The sequence below is a fragment of the Argiope bruennichi genome, chromosome X2 (genome assembly GCF_947563725.1).
Source record: "Argiope bruennichi chromosome X2, qqArgBrue1.1, whole genome shotgun sequence".
Taxonomy (NCBI): domain Eukaryota; kingdom Metazoa; phylum Arthropoda; class Arachnida; order Araneae; family Araneidae; genus Argiope; species Argiope bruennichi.
This window is the reverse complement of record NC_079163.1, coordinates 131,531,942-131,557,580: the sequence shown is the minus strand read 5'-3', so window position 1 is coordinate 131,557,580 and position 25,639 is coordinate 131,531,942. Positions and strand designations below refer to the sequence as shown.

The following is a 25,639-nucleotide window of genomic DNA, read 5'->3' as shown; positions in this document are numbered from 1 at the left end:
AATTTAATATTTTAAATAATACTATAAGATAATTTACAATAATTCTAAAATCTAAATATGAAAATCAAAAGAACAGAAAAGCACACGATATAAATCTTGATCTTCACCCGTTGACCCGTGAAGTACGAATCATCTTTTTAATAAATCCCAGAAGGTAATTTTGAGCACTGATAAACTGGAACTTCTCCATGATGACAAGGAGCACAGAAACACAAGGGTATTGAGCCGGAGTGTCGGATGATGTCACAGGTTAATGGGGCAGGAGTAACTATGATGCGGTAACAAATACGGGAGCATCCTCATTCGTAGAATTTCAGCGACGTGGTGGGATCTGAAGACGCTATGCCAAGGGAGGTAACCCGGCAAAGTAGGCAAGCAAGCGGCCGAGCCAGCACGGAACCATCTTCAGAGTAACGGCGAATCAAGGAGCCGTACCGTAACATCAAATTGCCTTTCATCCCGGGGATTAATTGTTTTAAAAATTCACAGGGAATTATCCTTGTCGACTAAATAATATGTAACATATTTTTGTTTAAAGCAGAGTACATGTTTGAAGTAGGGAAGTGACTTTGTATTTTTAATTTCGTTTTATTCTCCCTCGGGAACCCCCGGGGGGCACCTCGAAATGAGGATGAGAAGCTTCCGGCATGGTGGTTGGATCTCGCCACCCTGGAGGGTACACTAATAGGTGGGGGATCTGGCTCCTCCCATCGATGACGGGACGTACTTCCTTCGGGGAGGGTTGTACCGTGGCCGGTGATGGCCCTTAGGACTCAACCACAGTTCCCACCAATGTTGCTGTTGCGGCGGTCCGGTCATTCAGTTTTATGGTTTAAATCCGTGTGCCTTCGGGAGGGTCGGAGAGTTAGATGGTTGACTTATTCTCTCTCGGGAGGCAGGCATGATCTATTTAGAAGAAGGCGCAGTGCGACACAAAAGCAGAAGTAAAGAAAAAAGGGACGACACGAATGATCACTAGTCTTATATAACATGGGATTTCCGGCCACGCGCCAATTCAATACACGTGGTGACCTTTGACTAGGGCACCGAAGGGAACACTTTCACTTGATACTTAGATTGATTGCGCAGTATTTTTTACACAGCTTCAGTTGAATTACTTAAACAGGAAGTGGAATTGCATCAGGAAATAAGAGAATGAAATTACTATGGGCTAAATTAAGATAAAGCTTTGGAAATTAATTTGGATTACATTAAGAGTTTAAAATATCTTTACATATATATATATATATATAATGGATTTCGAATCCTGTCGACCAAATAATATGTAACATTATTTTGGTTGAAGCAGAGTGCAGGTTTGAAGACATAGACGAGACTTTGTATTTTTAATTCTCTTTAATATCCATCTCGAGAAAACAATTTATTTACACGCAGACGCAGTGCGGCACAAAAGCAGAAGTAAGAAAGAAGCGTGAAACAAATGATCACTAGTCTTATATAACATAGGATTTCTGGCCATGCGTCGATGGAATACATGTTTTGACCTCTGATAAGGGCAAATAAAGTATCACTTTCATTTGATATGTAGTACTGATGGCGCATTAGTTTTATAGAGAAATTAATTAAACCGAAAGTGGAATTGGATTACAAAATAAGAGAATGTTTTTAGAATGAAGTTACTATGGGCTAAATTAAGATAAAATCTTGGAAATCAATTAAAGTGAAATTAGAAATAAAATATCATTACACACGCATATATATATATATATATATATATATATATATATATATATATATATATATATATATATATTAAACTCTCAATTTCAATTTAATTAATTTCCAAGAATTTATCTTAATTTAGCCCATAGTAACTTCATTCTAAAAATATTCTCTTATTTCGTGATCCAATTCCACTTTTCTACTTAATTAATTCAAGAGAAGCTTCATAAAATTGCTTAGTCAGCTAAACACCGAGATACTTTCACACGCTCGGCGTGAAGGGGTAAAAATGTCCAGTAAGCACATTCTTTCTTAAAAGATCCATGTGTTTCCCTTACATGTGATCGACATGCGTCAGAAATCCCTATCAGAATCTTATTAATATATTGGCACTGTGAAGAAATATTTTCCCTATCAAAATCTAAGGTTATATAAGGCGAGGGATAATTTATTTCGGCCCTTCTTCCCCACTTCGGCTTTTGTCTGCGCTGCGGCGGACGTCTTGTCCGCGTCTCTGCTTGTAAATAATTATGCTTTCCCGATGGATATTAAAAATAATTTTAAAATGTTAAAAGGTCTCTTCACTGCTGGTCACAACTGCATCCTGCTTCACAACAAATAATATTACATATTAAAAAGCCGACAGGATTCCGAAAATTATCATATATTAAAAAGTCGACAAGGATAGTTTCCTGTGAAAAATTATGAAATGAACTAAAAGAATTAAAATTAAATCCGCGTGTAAGGAAAATGAATCGTGCAATAGTTCTTCTCCGACGCTCTTCGTTCCGGCCAGCCGTCTGCTGTATCTCTGTGGCCGTGGTTCAAAATGACCAGCCGTCTGCTGTATCTACGTGGCCGTGGTTCGAAATGACCAGCCGTCTACAGTCTGCCGTGGCATGGCTTCGCTGCGTCTTTCCATGTCAACCGATGCAATATCTCCTGCATTCCATAACCTGAGATCTCATCCGACGTTCCTGCTCTGTTATTCAATAGATATCCTTGTGTTTGTGCTCCATATCGTCATGTGCGTGCTCCTTATATTTTCAAGGAGTTGATTCGCCTGGTCATCATAAAAATTCCTGACTCCTTACCTGTGCTGAATAATTCCGATATCATCATCACAATAATAATCGCCTGATTTACTCGCCAGTGGTCTCCAGTGCTAAATTGAATCAACAAGATTTTCAAAATATCACTTGTGTTTTACGTCATCACCAAAATAATAGTCATCTGCCGTAGTCTTCAGTCTCCAGTTCCAGTGCTTAAAATTGCATTTTGTGATTAATTAAAAAAAAAAATGATTATTTTTCAAAAAGTGATCAGTGTTTAAAGAAAAAAAAATCATCCATAAACTGACTCAACGAATGAAATTCAAAATTTATATACTGTATTTTTGATTTGATTTTAAATTGCATTTTTCTATTATAATACAATTGCAAATAATCTTTTTATATTATTATTCAAAATATCATGAGTTATAGTTTAAAATATTGTGTTTTAAATTTTTTTCATATCTATTATTCAAAATTTATTCATAATATTATAATTTGTTGAATTTGAAATTTATATGCTTGCTAATTATTAACTAAGAAAAAATGATTCCCCCAATTTAAATTTATCTAACTCAAAGGTTTTTAAAAATTATGTATGCAAACCTTGTGAACGAAAAAAATAACAAACCAAGATTCTTATATACTTAATAATTAATGGCACATGATAATTAGACAAATGTAGTGAATACCTCAGTGGAAATTTTGCACCTCTGACAGTTATTGAGCTGCCGTCTGTTATCACTGTGTCCAAATACTTGTTTTTTACAAAATACAAATATTTTTTTTATATTGCATATTCTTTTTTTCTTTTCCAAATACTATAAGAGTATTTTGAGTCTTGTGTTTTTGTTACATTCATTCACAAGTGTTTTGTTTGAATTCTTTGAATTTCGCATTTATTATTTTTAGTTTCAAGTTTTTCATTTGATATTTTTGAATTTTGCAATTATTATTTTCATTTCCAATTGATTTATTTGAAATATATGAATATCACATTTATTTACATTTCCAAAAGTTTTATATGAAACCATTCAATTTTACAAATATTATTTTTATTTCCAAGTATTTCATTACATATTTTTGAATTTTATATTTATGGTTTCAGTTCCAAGAGTTTAATATGAAATATTTCAATTTTGCAAGTATTATTTTCATTTCCAAGTTTTTATTTGAAAGTTTTGAATCTTGTGTTTTTATTTACTGTTAAAATACTTTACTTAAAATCATAACAATACTGATATTTCATTTTGGTGAAATCATAATATTGATATTATATTTAAAAATTTATTTTTATTTAATAATTTTGTTGAGTCAGACTTTCTAGAATTTAAGAATAATATAAGCAAGACTGTCATATTATTTTCATCAAATTAAGTGAAATGCAGAATAATAACAAGAATACATTTGTACACTATAACATTTAATTTTTAATATTTTGTTATTATTGATGATTATTAATATTTCTATATACTATTTTCACAAATATAATTCTTTTTATACTTCTAATGTAAAATGATGAATGGGATTTCTGAATTAATATTTATATAATGTGAAGGTAAGGGAAACTTTGGTATCAGTTATAATATGCTTTTAAATTTTAATTTTTCTTACTTGACCACCACTGTAAGATAAGGCTGTGTGTCAAGGGCCCGACATACTTTCACATCTTGCAGTGGGGGGAAAATGTAATGATATTTTAAACTCTCAATTTCAATTTAATTAATTTCCAAGAATTTATCTTAATTTAGCCCATAGTAACTTCATTCTAAAAATATTCTCTTATTTCGTGATCCAATTCCACTTTTCTACTTAATTAATTCAAGAGAAGCTTCATAAAATTGCTTAGTCAGCTAAACACCGAGATACTTTCACACGCTCGCCGTGAAGGGGTAAAAATGTCCAGTAAGCACATTCTTTCTTAAAAGATCCCTGTGTTTCCCTTACATGTGATCGACATGCGTCAGAAATCCCTATCAGAATCTTATTAATATATTGGCACTGTGAAGAAATATTTTCCCTATCAAAATCTAAGGTTATATAAGGCGAGGGATAATTTATTTCGGCCCTTCTTCCCCACTTCGGCTTTTGTCTGCGCTGCGGCGGACGTCTTGTCCGCGTCTCTGCTTGTAAATAATTATGCTTTCCCGATGGATATTAAAAATAATTTTAAAATGTTAAAAGGTCTCTTCACTGCTGGTCACAACTGCATCCTGCTTCACAACAAATAATATTACATATTAAAAAGCCGACAGGATTCCGAAAATTATCATATATATATATGTATATGTATATATAATGAAAAGGAAAAAAAATGTTTCTAGATAATTGCAAAATCTATCCAATAATTATCTCCTTCACAGAGAAAAGCGACTTACATATTGTTTGAAATAGTTCGATTTAATGCCTTCAATTCCGAAAGATGACTTTTTTTTTCTCTGTTAGCAACTGATATTTCTGTATATCGGCACTTTTATACGTATCTCTTAAAAGCGTGTGAAACATTTAAGCACAATAAATAAATAAATATATTTAAAAAATAAACTGTATTTTAAAAAATTATGTGTTTGATGCATGAAAAGTCGCTAATAAATAATACAGAACTTCATAAAAATGTTAAAATAAATTATCAAACGGAAAAAATTTAAGAGAAGGTTGTTATTAATCAATTTTTAGAAATCTTTGTTAGTTTATAAAAAGCACATGAGCGCTAGAAAAAATTATTAACCACAAAAAGAGCTGTAAACTATATACCTGCAAAATATTCAGCTGTTTGTCATGAAACCCGAGAAAGACAAATAAATGAAAGTTTGATTGCTATTTTTATTTTATTGATTAACTTTATTATAAAATTTTTATTGATAAAATTTAGAACAGAATTAAAAATTTAGTGACTCGGTTTAAAATCCATTTATTAGAAAGCAATAAATTCGCACTTTTGATCAAATTTTAAATAAAATACATGGCATAATATAACTTTTATGTGCATTAAATCTAACGTCGTAAGTTAAGTAGTGTTGGTAGGGAAGTTTGGAAAAAAGGTGCCAGCTCGTCATCTGACCACGGTTCAAAATAACCTTCCTCGGGATTTCAATAAATACATATTTGGAAATATATCATTATATTTTGAATATAATGACAAATAATATTTTATATAGCAACATTTCAGTAAGCACGAAATGTTTCGATGCAAGAATGCACGATGTAACGATTTGTTTCAAATATGATATATTTTGAAACAAATCGTTATTAATATGTGTGTTAATATTTGAATGATTAATTATGATTTTCATTATCACAAAACTTAGAGTAAAAGAATATAAAATTTCAAAATGCCTGTTTGTATGAAGGAACTCTTGAAAAGATATTCCAACTGGATTTACTTTCCTAAGACTTGATCATTTTTTTTTTCTATGCAATTAAATATAATTTGCAAGACACACTGTTTTAGGTAAAGTCAATAAATCTTTTTTTTTAAATCAAGAATTGAATGTCCTCATCTTATTTTTGTAAATAACAATATAAAAAAAATGTTTAGAACATTTCGTAATCTATTCTCATCATGATTCTATTTTTTTACATATATTCGTAGCATTTATCGTAGCACTTATTCATCAAAAAATTCCAGAACTTAGACACTTAATACATTTTTTTTTTTTTTTTGCTTTTCACATTTGTGATTAAAAAAAACCCCTATAATAACATCATTTCCGGTTTTAATTGAAAAATAAATGTTTTGCAGAAAAATGTTTTCCTCGCGAAAGTATAAATTAATTTGATTCGCTTATATAATCAGATTACATGAGATACTGTCCTCATTAAAAAACTGCTGTCTTGTGTAATTCGATATAATTTTTCTAATATTTAAAGTGATTAAATGTGATTTCAAACGCTTTACTCCAAACAAAATTTTAGATGATGTCTAAAATATATTATTTAAAAATTTTTGTTGTTATCAAAAACTGCAATATTTCCCTTTTATATATATTTATATATTAAATAGCGCTAACGGCATTTTTTATACTTATAATAAATCGTAACAGTATTATCTTAACCAAGATAAAAAAAAATTATAAAATATCGCGGTTTCCGGTTCTTAATAAAAATTCAACGTTCGATTTTTTTTTTTCGTGTAGCAATTACGTTACTACTATCAGAACATTAGAATGCACAAATGAATTTCATTCGCTGATTATTGTTCTAGACTGAATTTTTGTTGTTCGATCGTCATTTCGACTTTGGATATAGACTTTGTTGGTGATATATTAAAGCTCACACGCTTATATTAAGTTCATTGTTTCTGAAGTAAGCAATACAATGTCTGAAAATAATTTTAAAGACCATGTCATCGAAGGAAATGAAAAAAAACGTATTAGTTGCAGATGACCAGGATTATGTTGATTTAGACGAAATTCAAGCTGTCGTTGAAGGCAAGAATGATGTTCCAACGGTTGCGGAGGCGGGAAACGTAGTTCTGGTTGTCACTGTCGATGAAATCATCTACGACTGTCCCTCCACTGGGTCAAAGCCCACATTGGAGTACAAGGTAATGAAGAGGCTGACAAGCAAGCAAAGCTTGGTACCGAAAAAGAAACCATCGACACGCATGTCACCAGGTCGCATGGTACCTTGAAGGCCGACATTCGGCGCTGCATTTTAGCAGAATGGCAAAACGAGTGGGCAAGTAGCACAAAAGGCCCACAAACACACAAGTATTTCCCTAAAGTATCAACTAAAATAAAATCATTCCATCCTTTGCTGATACAATTCCTCTCAGGTCATGGGAGATTTCCCTTCTACTTTAACAAATTCGGATTTACAAACGATCCACTTTGCGACTGTGGCAAAGTTGGTACACCGGACCATTACATATATGAGTGCAAACACACTCATTTACTCAGGAAAAAATTAATAAACGTGCATGATAAACATCAGCTTCTTAAAGCTCCTAACAACATTCATGTCATCCACCAAATCATTGCGTGGATAAACGACCGAATACCTAGGCTTTAACAAGCCGCCGCTGTTTGCTCTGCCAAACGGGTGGGTTGGGTGTGTCCCTTGGTGAAGACCTTTGTGGTAGCTTCTTGTAGATAATTGCTCGGGTTCCACCACTCACACCAACGATGTGCTTCGCGCACGGTGTTGGGGTGGTAACTCCGTACATAAATGTCGATGAAATCAAATTTCTAGTTCATGATGGGATCTTAGTCGTTGCTGATGACCAGCATTATGGTTACAATGAAAAAGAAATGCAAGATGTTTTTGAAAATCAGAATAATATTCCAATGGTTACTGAGGCGCGAAATGAAATCCCATCTGTCATTATGAATGAAAACAAGGTCCCAGATTATGATGAGATCGTATTCGTTGCTGATGACCAGAATTATGTAGCTGAACAAAACGAAATTCAAGCTATTATTGAAGACCAAAATGATTTTTTTACGATTGATGAGATTCCAGTTTCTAATAAAAATGTGGACGAGGATGAAATTCCAATATCCATTATGACCAAAACTAGAACAGTAATTGCAAATGAAGAACGAGCAAGACAATTAGAAGAGTGGCAAAGGAAAGAAAATCATAATTTTCTAATTATAAAATTGAGGATTACATCATTCTTAGATAGAAGGCGTCGAATATTTCTGAGAAATTCTTCGATATACAGAGAATACTATCAACCTAGAGTGAGATTTTCTGATGAAACTATTTTCGAACAAGCAGTCTTTAATTTTAATCCGATTGAACTTAGTATTTTATTAGAAAGAGGATTTAACATAAATTTCATTTTATCAAATGGAAAAATAGCTTTGCATATGGTAAGTAAATTCATTTCATAAACATTTGTTTTAAACAGTTAACAACCAGAATAAATATATTCTGAAGGGAATTTTATTGCAAGACTGTAATCGAGGTATAATTGTATTAAATATTTGTTATCAATTTTTTAAATGTCTTTAATAAATAGTATTAAATGTATACATTAGGTATCGACTTAGGATAGATTCGCAGTGTGGAAAGTTATTGCAAACCATTTCTGGTTTGTATCTGATAGAAAAACGGACAATTTATTAGGTAAAAATAAAAATTAAAAAATGTGATAATTTCCTTCAAGGATTTTTTATTGCATTTATTATTTTTATTTGAACTTTTTAATACTTAAATATTTTAAATTTTAATTGAAGATTTTTCTAATGTTCTTCAATTGATACTTAGCATTATATATTTTTTACACTGTTTCAGATTTATCAAATTAGATTCAAGTGAGTTAAAAATATATAACTCAAATTTGAAATTTGGAATTTGGGAAATGTTACTTTAAAAAATAATATTTTTGGAAAAGAGAGTTGTAAGCAAGTATCTGTATTTGGTATTCCAGTTCAAAGGTTGTAAACAATGAAGAATCTCAGTGGAATTTCAAGATAATGATTTGGTTAATTTTTTTTTGGGGGGGGGGAATCACTAAATTATAAAAATTTAAATTAATAGCTATACATTGAATGACATACAAAGAATGATGTTTAAAACAAGAGTTGTTTAGACAAATATTTACATTGATATTCAAACTCAAGAATTATTAAATAAAAAACTGTTAAAACATTTCTAGACATTGATTTTATTCCAATCAATGAGAAAAAACGCATAATACAATAGCTTTCAACTTTCCATTGATTTTCTCTTTATAGATTTTATTAAGACAATAATACATTTTATTAAGTGATAATTTATTTTAGGAGAAATAATATTAAGCATAAAACAAGTAAAAAGTAGTTTATTTTCCAAAATGAATATAAATATTATTTACACATTATTTACTACTTAAAAATTTTCAATGTAGAAAAATTTTGTCTCCCTCTTTTTTTAATTAAATTATCTTCCTCTTTTAAAATTAAATTAAAACTCCCTCTTTTTTTAATTAAAATTCATTTTTAAGTAGTTATGACAATGAGACGAGTGATTTTCAATCGATAAAATATTGGTTATCTTTCATATTTAACAAGAAATTATATGATAACATTAATAATGTCAGTGTCAATCAAAGTTTTTACTTTGAAAGTATTTCTAAAGTTTTTTTTACAACACGCAGATTATAAATTTTTTTTATATAGTTACATATGCGGGAAAAAAAAAACATTTTCATAATGCTTTAAATTTTTGCATCGCTTTAAAGCAAAACAAAATGTATTTGTAGATGAATGGAACTAAACAATTTTGTTTGGGGGGGGGGGGCTCTGTATATTTTGCTGTCTTTTAAGTTTCATTTACATTGTTTAATTACTATTTACTTAGGCATAACCTTAATGATTAAAAAAGAATTCAAGTACAGTTCAATAAATCCAGTAGGAATTGGCCCTGTCGCAAAAAATTTTTATCAAAAAACTATTTTAGTAAAAATCCTCAGTGTGTGTGCTTACTTACATAAGCTGAGAATTATTTTAAGGAAGTAAAGAAACAGAAATTAAGGAAAGTTGTTAGAAAAAAATTAATAAAACTAAACATTAATTTTCGTGGCAAATAACAATAAAATTCATTCGACACATTTGATTTTTTTACGACGTCATAGCAACTTCATCACTGTTGCCACACGAAATCCACCGCTAGTTGTTCTCAGAAGGATGGGATGAATTTGATTTTTAAATATTTAAATACGTTGATGTTTCCATATAAAATACAAATTAATTAAAAAAAATTAGATTTCTAAAATATAGTAATTTCATCTTGCAAAACATGTGAAAAAAAATTGCATCTGATTTTTTGCCACCTCAACTCAAAAGTAGTACGCCCTCTATCGCTGAACTGTTCAATCGGAAACTTTTACTATCCCGGCCGTCTACATCTCATGTAATATAATTATATTTGTAATCAGAATAGGCAGTAGAGCTAGAGTCAAACGAATCATGTGTGAAAACTTAAAGGTTTTCTAGTGTTTATGTTTTCAAAAAATCGTCTTCATGCCTATCGAAACGAGAACGAATAGTGCTCTTTTCCGAAGAGCTGAACAATTGAAACGGTGGGAAGAATCCGAAACAAATAATGTTCCAGCCACAATTCCTAAGGATAAGATACACAAAATTAAATTCAGCGATGGATGTGTGTTTTTAGCTGCATGTGCAGCAAGTGATACGGAAGAAGTTGAGCGGTTGTTAAAACAAGGCACTGACATCAACACAGCAAATGTTGACGGTTTAACAGCATTACACCAGGTAATAATTAGAATTTGGTTTTAGGTTTCGCTTTTATTATATTGGCTTACATTGACTTGATATTCTATCTGTGGTACCTGACAGCTGTGTACGTCAGAAAATAAATGTCATAACCCGAATGAAATTCGTTATTCATTTTAAAATTGATGTGGTATTTTGTATTTTCTTTATTTATTTGAAGGTGAATGGTGCTTTAAAGTGATCTGAATATGATATTGAATGTAAATTCGCTGATACCCTTACTGCTTTGGAATTTTACGAAGTCCGTTTTTCTTAATGTTTACAAAGCTTTATCCAAGATGCAAAATTTAATTTTTGAAAAAAGTACTTAATAATTTATTTATTTAAACTTTTCCAATTCCTTTTGACCGTGTACAAAAATAGATATTCGTGATTATTGTATAATTAATTATATAAACATTGTGGGCACTTAGTCTGAAAAATGTAATGTGAAAAAAAAAATTATGCATCATAAAAAGAAATTCACAATATATAGATCATCATTTATAACAACTTGAGCATTTCATGATTTATAATATTCATTAAATTGTTGTATGATGATTATATTTATTCTTATAAAGTCTACAATGTTTTTATTAAAGAAAGTGCATTCGTTAAATCTAGGTATTATGAAAAATCTGAAAATAGAATGCCCTTTGACAATATAAACTAAATGTTTCATTTACCACTGTTACATTCATATTATTTTAGTTTTGTATATGGTAGTGAAATAAGCACCTTTTAAATGGCCAGAAAAATGATATTTTTCTTTTTTTCTGATTATTTTAAAGGCTATGGGGAGTAATGGGGGTTTACCATTGGTTTTGTTTTCATATTGAATAAAGGTTTTTTTTCCCCTCCTAATAAATAAGGACGTATAAAACTACATGGTATCTTATGTTTTAATTGTAGAAATATTGGTATTTAAAACATTAAGCAAATCTAACTTTGTTCCGCATTTGTATGAACTCTCAAATTATGTACTATAATGAGGTGTATTAATAATTTTGTTATTTAAAAATGGGTATTGTGTTCAATCTAATTAAATTACCTCAGCAAATTTTAGAAAATGCAGTTTTTTTCGGTGGTATATAATTTTTCTTAAATGTCTCTACTTTCTAAAAACTAAATTTGCTTTTCATCACTGATTCTTAAATTTAATTATAATGCAAAAGATAAATATTATATTTTAAGGCAATTGCAATTTTTATTATTCAGTCAAAATTCTGTTGTTAGAAATCATTATTTTAGATGAAATATTTCATGGTAAATTTTTATATACGCTTTCTCAAAAGTCAAAGTTTTTTCTAAAAAATTAGGCACACTGTTTAGAAAATATAAATTATAGAAGTTAATTTAAATGCTATTGAAGTAATGTTATGGCATAAATTTGCTTTTTTAATGTGTGGTGAGCTATTGAGTGAAATTAATAAAACAAAATTAAGTGTATATCTCTACATAAATAATTATAATTGCATGTTGCTGAGAAATTGTTTAAGAATTTTTCCTGGAATTATTCAGTTTTTTAGGTGTTGTAAGCTTTTTTTTTTAAGTGTGAGGTGTAAAGCATTTCTGCCCGTCTTTCATTCCAGCTCTTTTAATTTTTTAGTTTCACGATAATACATAATTTTGATTTTGAATTTCTTGTTCACCTAAATATTAAACAATTTTTTTTATTGACATAAATATTTAAAAGATAAGATTTTTCCTGTTTTATTACATATTTACTCTTACATTTTACAGTAATTCATTCGGATTTCTAATGAGTATCAAAATACTCACTTTGAATAAGATTTTTTGTTTTGGTTTGAAATACTTTTTTGGCCTTTTTATAATATTCATGTTGGCAAATTCTGACATTAAAATAATGTTTAAGGATAAATTCTTAAACTAGGTGTAAAATGGTCTCTTTGGGATATTTGTTATGTGCCTTGATAATTTTTGTTCTGTAATACTCCACAGAATAACCTATTTAGCATCTAAAAAAATTGTCTTTCTGTTTTGGCTTTGGTAATTTTGTGAAATGAAATCTTAAAACCCGTGTAAGAAGTATAATGCTGTGTTTATATTGAAATAAGTTTTTTTTTAGTATAATTTTAGATGTTAAATAAACATTGTTTCTTAATTTACTTCGTAATTTTTACTTATGGATATTTATTTGAATGTTATTAACTATTTAAAAGGAGTTGTGGGAAAAATTTTAAAGACATATGCAATAGATATAAAGTGACATAACAAGGATATGCAATAATTTTATAAATTACTTGATGATACCCAGTAATTTAATCGAATGATTTTCAGAATATTAAGAAAAAAAGTATTAGTAATAATTATATGAGCCATTTATTTTGTAAGTGGGACAAGTCCATTTTTGAAAAAAAGGGAGATAATGGTAGTTATAGATAAAATTTGTTATGATCTTTTTATGCGTTAACAATTTAAAGTTAAAAAAAAAAAGAGATTCTAGTATTTTAGAGATGGAAGATTTATCTCTTAATAGTATTGAAAATCTGTTTATTCTGAATATGATGCAAGTCCATATAAGATTGAAATTATTTTTAATTCAACATATTACTGCAAAATTTAGTTCCAGTTGCTGTATGGTAAAGCAGATGTGGCCATTTGATATCATGTTTGAAATTTAGGATGTTTCTATCTATCTTTGATAGTCAAAATCTGATCGGTGGTTGTACAGTATTTCATAAATAATAAAAAGTATATCTTAATTTTGTGTTTTGATAATAATATGTTTACTTCCAACACCAATTGTTCAGTACAGTGACAATGAAATAAATATCATTGATGACAAATTTTTGCTGTCAGGACATTCAATTTTACTGAACGATTGTGATTTTGGAATGATAGAATTGGTAATCCGGAAAACCAATTCCATGTATATTCCCCAGGATTACTATTAAGTTATATGAAATTGTCGAAAACATATTAAATGTTTAATACATGAAGTGAAACACGCATATTTATTTTCAACCCAACCTCTGGAGAAAACGGTTTTAAAAAGAAATAAAAATACTGATAAAGAAATCGTAAATTGTTTAACTATATGCTGGATCAGATTTAAAAGGAATGCACCATACAAAATGTTGTATAAAACTTTGATAGAAGGAGATGCTGAATTTAAAATTATCGATTTGCCACCACAACGAGGAAGACCAAGTAATTTCAGAAATATAAAATTGTCTTTTATGCATGAAAAAAGGAGATCTATTACATCTGAAAAATGCAAGGACATGATGGATTTATTACCATATATACCTCCTTTTCATCATGAACATTTTAAAATGTTAAATCCTGAATAAAATTCCATTTAATTATACTAGCGTATAAACTGAAAATGTATAATTTCATTGAAATTCTTAATAAAACAATTGTTTTTTATGTTATATTTGCTACAAGAATATTCCTAGTTTTGTTTCACTTTTTATCAAATGAATAAATAATTATAAATTTTTGAATAGTATTTTATTTTTATTATTGAAAAAAAAGCTGATGCAACTGAATTATTTCCCAATTAAATGAATGTTTACAATAATTCATTATTTTAAAAGTGAGACAAGTCCATTTAGTTAAAATGAAACTTACTTTTTTTAGTCAGCACTGTAAACACTATTGGATTATAAATTTACAGTATTTGTTACAACAAAATACAAAAAATATGTCTTTTAATACTTACCAATATTTTAAAATTTATTGAAATACAACCCTTTAAGTATTTTGCAATAGCAAAAAATGGACTTGCCCCATTTTCAAAATGAACAGCTCATATATTTATATACCCACAGAAAGAGTATTTATGTATAGTGATTGTTTGGCTTTGTAATCCAGAGTTTTAATTGAAATTATTTTTTCTATTGTAGCAGTATCTTTATAATAACTTTAATACAAAAGTAGTCAATCTATTAAAAAAGAGATTTAATTTCTCTTAACAATACTTTTGAAATAATTTTAAATATTTTATACATTAGTATACTGTACTTATTTAAATACTCATATATTTAATGGAAGTACATATATTAGTGTGCAACTTTTCCAAGCATGGTGGTTCATTTCCTGAACCACTTATATCAAAGTATTAAATTTTTAATTAATACTTTTACTAATTTTTAACTGCTCATTGAAGACAGTGTATTTTTGAAGCTTGAGAATATACTTTTTTCATTTAAGTGGTTTACAAAATGAACTGTAAAGCATTAAATACTTTGATATGTGTTATTCAGGAAATAAACCATGCTTGATTAGATTATTTGTTATTATTGTCTGTTAGATATTTTCTACATGTGATATTATTTTTCTTTTGATCATCTCCGGGATTTTTACTACTTAAGCAAGTGGAATTTATTATTTTTTGGATGTATTAATCCCCTGCATTAGCTAAATTTATCATAATTATATTTTGCCTAAAACTGGTTCAAAAAAATGTTTTCTTATGCATTCTTGATCTTAATTTGTTTTTATTGGAATATTCAGTTATAAATTATAGAAATTTCTTCGATGCATTATTTTAATTTTGTCATGTATTTGAAGAGAGAATAATTTAAATTGGAATTTTTATAAAACCTGTTAAATAAATTAGTTTTTTTTATGAGAATAAGGAATGATGATTATTAGGTATTGTTTTGCTAGTTTCACAAAAAAAATCTTACTTTTGATTTAATAAATAAGCATTTGATTTTATAAATTGCTATTTTTAGAATAAAATAGTTATATAATTATATCTTTGACTTTTGTATTATCTGAATGTTGTTAAACTTCATAGTTTTATAAAATCCTTTAAATTTACAGCTAATTCATTGTATTTATTGATAAAATGTTCAGAATTTTTTTAACAGTGTTGTATATCAGAATTAAGATTTTCATTTTTGCTGTTCCTTCACTGTCAGTGTACTTTAAAATTTTATTTAATTTAAAAAATAAGAATAAAACTTCAGTATTGTAGGATTTTAAGAGATGTTCTTACTTTTTTTTTCAAATCTTTCTTCTAGGATTTGATCCAGTTTTATGAGAAATTAATGAAATATTCAAACTATTTATAATATAATTTTTGAATTTTAAAATTTAAATACCTTAAATTCTCACCTCAAGTTTTTAAAAACAAGTGATAAAATAATTTTATAACTATCAGACTGTCATTTTTATTATTCTTTTAAAATTATTTCAAAAATTATAAAAGAGGTAGTTTTAAATATATAATTTCCTTTTCCATTCATTTGTATTATGCTGGTTTTAATATTAGAACTTACTTCTGTAGTTTAAGAATGCTCAAAAATACAACTTTGAAAAATTCAAACTACTTGAAGGAATTTACCCAATATTTAATGGTGAGAAATCTTTTTTTCCTTTTAGGAGAAAAATGGAAATTTGTATCTGCTTGTTAGTTTTACATACTAAATAGTTCAATTTATTATCAAAATTTCTTTAATATTATTGTTAAAAATTCCCAAAACATTCTCTTTGTATTCTTATAGTGCTTTTCTTTTCAGGTTGGTGGTACCTTGTGTGTATGCATTGAGCATTTATTAAATTGAGTATCTTTTATGAAAGATTTATGGGTTGCATTTGTGCGGTTCTTATTTTTTCACCGTCAGGTTTTATGTCAATTTCTTTACAGATTTTTAGCAATTGCTACAAAAAAAAAAAAAAAAAAAAAAAACACCATTTTGAATATGCATAACTAAGAGGTTTATGTTTAAAATAGTTTTGTTAGTTTCATTCCTGGACTGTAACATACATATAACATAACAAGGGTTTTACTATTTTTTCAATTTTTCTTCTTGTATAAATTCACGAAGAATAATGTTAATAATTCCATTTAAAGGACATACGTACTCATTTTTAGGATATATTTGTTCTTACCTGTACAAATACATGCCTGTCTGTTGCCATTTCTAGGGTTTCAGTATTTTTTTTAATGTCTTTTCTTCTTACTTTTTTTATCAGTTTGAATATAAATGTTTTTGTTTTGCTTTATCATTTTTAAAATTCTTGATTAATTTTATTCTCCTTTGTTTGATTTTACCTTCTAAAATGCATTACAAATTAACTTATAAAGATTTGGAAATATGCAATTTATTTTATTATTTGTTTAGATAATTTCTTAGTATAATGCTTCCGTTTTTAGCACATTTTTGCATGGTACTAAATTTTTAACTGTTTTACCAAAATAAAAAAAGTGTTTTTTGAAGATTGATGTCAGTTAAACTCTGATCTCTAGTATTTTTTCCTTTTGTTAAGTAGTATTGTGTAAAGCAAGTTAATAAGGCTAGACAGCTAGGTCAGATTACCAAATAGATTCTTAGAGCTACATAGTGTTGAGGGACTTCGGGATTTTTTTTCCCGTTATTTTAAAGGTAATTGAACCTGTGCTTTCATTTGATTTGCATAAGTTATGCACTGAGACATATTCTAACTAAAACCAGATGTTTAAATTTCAAAATTTTATTCTTGGGAATTTTTATTTTATGTTTTCACATTCATTTACAGAATGTTATCTAATGAGTTAGCCGACAGACTTACAATTAACAGTCAAGGCAAACCTTATAATGGAATATTTAGGTGGTGTTGAATTTTTTTTTTTTGTAATTTTGATAAAATTTTATTCAAAATTACTTTTAAATGAAAAAAAAAATTATGTGTGAAATACTGAAACCAGCTCTCTTGAAGATTACCCATAATTATAAATGTGTTGTTATTTCAGTTTTTTGTAATATTTGTTACTTCCTGCTTGTCTAGAGATTAAATTAAAATCAATAAAAAAAAAAAATCAGGTTTTGGGATTATGGAGGAACAAGGGAGTATCTCTGAAACTTGAATTGTCTAATGGTCTCTTCAGTAGATTTTATTGGCCTGGGGGGCAATCGTATCCCATTGATAATGACTCAACTTCACAATTAGAAAATTTAATGGTTAACTCTTGATGCATTTCCTGTAGTAGATCAGCTATCACTTGGATGCTCTTGCATTTTAGATTTTTTTTTAATTCATATAAAATTTGAAAGTTTTGGTTTATAATATAGGAATTATCTTTGTCCTCTGTCCAAAATTATAAGGAAACTTAGCATTTCAAGGTTTGTTTAAAAATGGAATATTGACCTGTCAAATTAATATGACCCTTATATCTATTTATATGAAGAAGTGAAATCCTTTAAAAGACAATGTTATATTTTACTGTGGTTTATTGAAGAAATAGTAAATATATTAAAGAATAGTACAAGTTTGAGGATATCTAAAATTTTTCTGGGGATTTGCATGGTTGACTTCAGAACTCAAATTTGTTGCTTGTGTCTGTGTTTTTCTAATCTACTGGTATTACTTTGGACAGTTGATGATATATGTAGCACTTTTTTATACTTCATGCCTCTTTTCTTTTGGTATTAAACTCTGAAAAATTTCATTTCTTAAAATATTCTATAAATTTTAAAGTTCATTGCCCTAACTTTAAGCAATCTCTGCAGGTTTAAAAAAGTTTTGTTTTTGTACAATCCTCAGGTATTTTTAAATGCCATAGAAATTGTCTTGGATCTTGGAATATTGCTTAAAAAAAGCTAATATACATTTGTAAAATTATAAAAATCTCATGTTGAGTGTGTATGTGGTGGAAATTTTTAATATCCATTTTAGATGTAATATAATAAGTAATTGTTGGAAAATATTTTTTAGATCTTAAGGATGTTGTTCATTTATATGTTGATTTCAATACCCTATTGTATAATTCTAGATCAAGTCTTCTACAACTTTGGTTTTATATATATATATATATATATATATAATATATAAATATTATTATGGTGGTGTAAACACTGACAACATGCTTCTTTCAGATTTGTTAATATTAATAAGTAAAAATAATTCAAAATATTATCAGTATTTCATACCTTACTTTAAGTGTTTTGAAATAAACAGTTAATTAAATACCTTGTTTATCATTAATAATTCCTTTAATACCTGATTTATTTTTCTATTCATATATACTTTTGTGGTTATAAAAAGTTAGTTTGAATCATGTCAAAATTGTTTTGTAACCAAAATGAGTTCCAGGTGGAAAAGCGTCTGGTGCAATTTAGCCTAGGTTGGCTTTTGTGCCATTAAAGCACACATCCAACCAACCATGTGGAAATGTTTAAGAAACTTTGATTATGTAATGAATATTCAAGTGATAAAATGTTTCTTAAAATAATATTCTTAAAATATTGCATTATTTAAAAATGTAACTACTTTATTATTTTTACATTGTAAAAGCTTTTTTTTTCTTCCAAAATCTTCCATATTTAATATAGTGATATTGCACTATTTAAAATTTTTTGGTGCAATTTTTCTGCATGTTGGTGTACTGCTAACAGTGATCAAGTCAGAAGAAAAAAATTAATTTGTTCTTCTTATAGAAATGTCATTTTAAAAGAACAAGAATACATTAACTTATTTTTTTTCCTCTTTTGATTTAATTATTTTTAGCTGCATACTAATCATGCGTATTAGAGTAGATGACATTCTGCAGTAGGCATTGCATAAAAGGGGGAAAACTATTCTAAAATAAAAGATTATTTTAATGATTTGATTTCATATTATCAATTTTATAGAATAAATAAGAAATTTCATTCTAATCTTGAACAGAAAAATTATCATTAATTTTAAATATTTTTTCTTCTGTAATTTTTCTCTATATGAAATTGAGGCTTTTTCTTACATGAGCAAAATTTTCTCTTCGGTCCAAAAATGTTCTCTAGTGTACATTTATTTATAGCTGAGTTTGGTTTCTGAAGGAATTTGAATTTGTGAAGGTAGTATTGTAAACCAGAAGACATTTTTTCAAATGTTTGCTAATGGTTTCTTCAAGAATTCTTTTCAAGTTTATAAAATTTGTTTTAAATATATGCTTTTATATTATCAAGCATAGACTAGTAATAAAAAATCGTATTTTGAAATATTTAAAGAACTTATGTTTGGTTTCTTATTCTACCATTGTGAATTCCTAAAACAACTCCTTGAAGCAATTTCATCTTGTTCTATGATGATATGCGAGATTATTAGTATATTTTAGACTTAAATTTATTTTATGATAAATTTTAGGAGAATTAATGCAATAAAAGTTTGAAAATAAAAGAAATTAGGGATAAACATTTTTGTTTATTCTTATTGTCATCTTTTTTTTTAATTATTTGAAAAAAAAATTGTTTTGATTTTTATATCTTTGGATTAATTTCATATCTTGGGTTCCTTTTACATAATCAAAATTATCTGACAAACATATTGGTCTGATTGTAATATCACTTGAGTTTACTAGTTATAAAATGATTATCTGAAAGTATTTCTTAAATTTAAGCTTTACTTAATTAGTGGCAAGCTTTCAAATTGATTTTAATCTAGTATATATCATGAAAAATAAAAACATGTCTCATGTTTTTTAAGCTCATCTTTAAGTGAAATCCATCCTGAATTCATTAAATAGATTTATTTTTATCATGCCATAAAAATCCTAATTCCTCAAGTAATTATTAATTATCATATTTTTTTAGAGGAAGAGATTTTTATATTAGTAATATAAATTTTTTTTTATTGAAATATTTTTATGTTAAACTTATCACAATAACGATTTAGCCAATAAAAAAATACTCAATCTTAAATTTCAAATTTGACTAGTGAATTATGTTTCTCAATTTCCAGTATGATGAATGTTTTCTTGTCTTGGTTTGTGAAATAAATAAAAGAGTAGTTTTCCAAATTTATAATAATCGATTTGATTAATTATTTTTACTGTTGAATTATTTATTCGTTCAAGGTTCTTTACCTGTTCTTCCTTACTGGTATTTTCTCTCCTCAAAAATATTTAAATTCTAAATAATGTCTTATAGGAGATAGAAATATATATGTAATTAACTGCATTGATTCAGCTCTAAATTCGGTATTTTGGAATTCATTAGCTTGGCTAGTTTTGTCACGAGCATATTGAAAAATAAATTTTTCAAGTATAGTCCATTATTTCATAATTAAAAAATCCTTTATGTCCGAGTATTTCATTAAAACTGTTTACTTTTAATTGGATTAGAAAGTGATATTTTGAATGTCAATTCTGTGGTAATGTTTTAGATAATCTTTTTATATCTGGGGGTATCTGTACACGTCATATTTGTAGGTATCTGTAAAAGTTACTTTCAGAACAAAAAGGGAATTTATTGGCATTTGAAGTTCAACATTTCTCAAAAAGGGGGGGGGGGATTGTTGTAAAACAACACGCATGCACACAAATCACAATCATTCTAATATTTATGTATAATTGTATTTATCGATGTTCGCAAGGTTCTCCAGATATTTTTTTAATTTGATAACTTTGCGTATTTTTTTGTTTGGTCAGTCTCTTTAACTATTAGTATCCCTCAACGGATATTGTTATGAATTCCGTCGCCTTGATATGGAAATAATGATTAATATTTTTTTGTTAAAAAGAAAACTCCATTAAACATTAGTAACAGAAACGGCCATATATCATTTAAGAGTTATTCTACGCACGGAAAAAAAAATTGAAGTGAAAGATACTTCTTTCCCTCCTTAAACATTGCTTGCAACAGATAACTTAATGTTGATGTAATCAAATTTGAATGAAATTGTAATCAAAGATGGAAGAATAAATAGGATAATTTTTATTTCTGAAAAAGGATTTTTCAAAATATGTCACTTTTTATCCATTCAGTTTTGTTGAGTATAACATTTTCTCTGTAGCATATTGTCTTGCCGTGCATTCAGTCTATTATCTCATTTTATATTTAAAGTGTCTCAAGTTAGTGTCTAAAATTATTACCTTCCATTAACTTGTGTGATGAGTAATGTTCAATATAATATATTGTAGGAAATGATTAATGTCCATTATTAGGTTAATTTTTACCTTTGCTTAGAGCTCCTGCTGTAACAAAAACTATTATATAAATTATTTGCCATTGAGTATAACCAATTTTTACTTGTTTAAACTTTCATATACTTTGTTCTAATATTTCTTGGTGATTCTTAATATTTAATTTTGATCGCTGTAGTGACGTAAAAGGATATCTGGCGGTAGATGCAGATTTTTTTTTCAGTCGTTGCCTAAGAAAATGAAAATGGCATGATATTATTTTTTCACCTTCTTATCATATTTAGCTTCACAGAATAACATGAATGCACAAATATTTTGACAGGTCATTTGATAACTTTAGTTGACATCCGTTTGAAACGACATTCGCCGAATCATATTTGTTTTTCATTCTCGTTTAGGTTGTCTTTTCTAAAATATCTCGTCATTTGAGAGTTTTTTTCATCAAAACTTTTGTTTTTTGATTATATATCTCTTGAGAAGTTTATTTTTGCAGTTTACTTATTACTCAAGATGAATGAATTCAATATTTCAAATGTTAATATTTATTTCGCATTTATTTTAATCTTGATTATCAGCTGAGTAATAAATAATAAGAACATTAGGTTTATTCGTCCCAAGGCCTAAATTTGAGTTAAATATTATTCTGTTGAACGTTTGTGAATTTAGGTTGAATTTTTATTTGTTTTTCGGACGTTTTCCTGCCTTATCTTTTTACAGTTTGATGCAATTTTAGTTCAGAAAAGCTGAGTTGCTTGGATTTTAAAAATTGGAATGACTGCCTTTATTGAAAATCTACAACTACTTTGAATAACCAAAGAGTATTTAAACATAATTCCAAACTGAAATGTTGGCATTTAAAGTTGCTGATATTCTCTTGTTTTTATGCATCTGAACAGAATCTGAAGATTGTATTAGCAAATAAAATCTGAAATAAATATTACGTAGAACCTTTTTTAAAAATTGAATTAATAATCATAATTAATATTAAAAGTCTTAAGCTGATTTTTTTTTTTTTTTTTTTTTTTTGCCCTGTCTCTAGTATTTGATCGGTGTTATCTACATGTTATCTTTTTTGAGGCTTAAAGTTATTTATATCGATTGCGGATTAGAAGCCAAATAATAGAATTAGATGGGAGCATTCAATTTTATAGTTATTGAAGGAAAAATAATTAGGTATTAAATTCTGGCCACATTTGTATTTTCATATTCTCTTTTAAGGTTAAGAACAATCAAATAAGTACAAAGTAAGATTTATTGTGTTTGGAATTGATTTTATACCAAAAATAAATAAATTCAATGAAAAAAAAAATCGAACCTCCGATTTTTTTTTTTTTGGTGAAAGGTTTTGAGATTATTGATTTCTATATTTGTTGGTATCATTTTAGTTTTTGGTTCAATAGATGCAAATGTATTTCATTTCGAAGGCATTAAATTAATTTGTGGGGAATTAAAATAATCTGACATGCATTTAATAAAAATATCTGCCGATTTGAGTTTTAACTTTATTTAGTACATTTTTTACAACTGATATTAAGAACTAAAGCGCTAGAACTTCTGAGAAAAATCCCACTATTCTTTCTTGAAGTGGTTGCTGAAATAAACCTAGGACTTTACTGTACGTTGCTCTCTTAATGAAGAATTTCATATTTTTTGATCTCTGAATGAGATTTATTGACTTCTCGAAATAAATGCTCAGCGTCTTTTCTCCTTCGTAGACTAAATGATTGACGGACTGATATGTTTGGCCATTTTGAATACTTTCTCTAGGCTAATTTGAGCTATTACTCGCTTTCTTCGAACATCTCGTAATATGTGGTGCAACGACCAACGTTAACTCCCTGGCATTAGGCCAATATATATATATATATATATTCTGAAGTTTTTCTGGTTTTGCTTTTGTATTTCATTGACGGCATTAAAAACTAAGCTAATGTGTGTATGGAAAGACGTCAGTGATCTCACAAAACACTTCTTTGCCACACCTGAAAGTCACTAGAAGTTTGATCCCTGGATCCCTGGATTTATTGTTAAGTTCTTATCTGACTTTCCTTTTATTCCTTCCTCTCTCCTTAACCTGCAACAGTTTCTGTACCGCTTGAAAATGAGCACTTTCTTCATTCGCCATCGCTGCTCTTATATATCTTGTCCGTGGGATGATCATTCTGCTAAGACTGTGGAAGAAATGACACATTTTCTTTTATAACTTGCAAACCATGTGTGATGAAGAACTTTATTTTCGCCTGTTTTTCATTTTTGAAGTACTTTGGTGTATTTTTTAAAAGGTGAATTGCATATTGTATTCATGCCGTGCTTTTTTTTTTTTTTTTTTTTTTTTTGTGTGTGTGTGTGTGTGTTTTCAGTTATCACATTCAATTTACAGATTATAGTTTCCTATGCAGTCTATTTTTTAGCTAATTATTTCGCCAAATTCTGATGTTAAATTATTTATACAAGCACACACATGGTTATGAACAAAAAGTTTCAACAACGGTTTTAGATTTCGTATGTGAAGGACATTTACGGTGAAGTTAGTCTATAATTTTAGATTGGAATATTATTTATTTTTCTATTAAAATTTCTTCCTCTTCTTTTTGGGATTCTATTTTTTTAAAATTTATAAAACTTTGCCTGAAAGGTTAATTTTTTTTTTTTACTTCTTTTATCCCAGCTTTGTTTTTTAAAGTAATATTTTTATTATTTTTTTTTGTTAGATAGTAGAATAAATTTTATAAAAACTTTATGTGAATTATTGCATTGCCTTTTCATCTTGATTACTAGAGCATGATGTTTGAATGCTGAATCTGATCTGCTGAAATTTTCGTTTTGGATTATGGTTATTGAAAAAATAGTTCATGCTAATTTCACCCTAATAAATCGTGCTAATTTTTGTTGTCTTTCTGTAATCCAGATCTTTATTGAAATAGTGAACTTTTTTTAATTTGGGAAAAATTTTCTCCCTTTCTAAAGTTATTCTGCTTAAAAGGTCATTTCCTCAGTTTTTTAAAATGATTTTAAATTTGATTGAATGAGAACAATAAAGAAATTTTTATACAGTTTAAGCGAACAAGTCTGAAGTAATATTGTATAATTTAAAATATAAAATAAAATTTATTTATAATTACAAACAAGCTTTATTTTTTATAATTTTGAAATATGATTGATGAAATTGTAAAACTTTTATCTTATGTATGTATATGTTGTTTGTATAAGATCAGGGATTTTTAAATAATAATAATCATAATAAAAATGTGAAATCAATTTTTGAATATGTGTTTGGAATATTTAAAATTATCCGACTTTTCTGTTAATAATTTATCTGTAGGTTTGAATCTGAAATGCCAGATTTAGAATTCTGACGAATATTAATCAAATGAAAGATTTGGTTTGTTTTAAAGGAGGGTAAAAAGCTGCGATGAAACCAAACAACTCCAAAAAGGTATTCTCAGCTGAGTTGCACTTGACTCTCAAATTTAGTCGTCGTATCTTCGAAATTGGCGTATTAACATCCGATTTTCAAACTGCGACTTAAGAACAGAAGAGGATCAGTCGATTCTTTCGCTGCTTATCGTCAGTTAGTGCCTCTTGAAGTGCACTTTAAAGTCTCAAGGAAGCTCTGTAATGTTTACGTGCGGGCTAGCTTTGAGAAGCTATGGCTGTACTGAAATAGTGGGCCAGAGTGTCAGTGGAAAAGCATTAAAGGTGGGCGTCGCTGAGAAGAAATTGTGAGAAACTCATTGATTTTGTTTTTTTCGCTTTTGGTTTGTTTTAGGAATTCGTTTGTGGTTATGTGCAAATATAAGTATATAAACTATCGTTAAAGTGTTTTGTTCATGAAATAACGA

General features: G+C 28.1%; 1 protein-coding gene across 3 annotated transcripts in view; it reads left to right on the top strand.

Moving 5' to 3' along the window:
- The first annotated feature begins 10,531 nt into the window (after positions 1-10,531).
- The window catches only part of LOC129959928 (protein phosphatase 1 regulatory subunit 12A-like), a 132,267-nt gene continuing 117,159 nt past the window's right edge, over positions 10,532-25,639 (top strand). For 2 of the 3 annotated variants that reach the window (XM_056072832.1, XM_056072831.1), the window contains exon 1: positions 10,532-10,939. In XM_056072832.1, the coding sequence (XP_055928807.1) occupies positions 10,688-10,939 (252 nt within the window). In that variant the 5' untranslated portion in view covers positions 10,532-10,687. Of the gene's footprint in view, positions 10,940-25,370; positions 25,520-25,639 lie in introns of those variants that run through there. The other variant, XM_056072833.1, reaches the window with a different exon arrangement.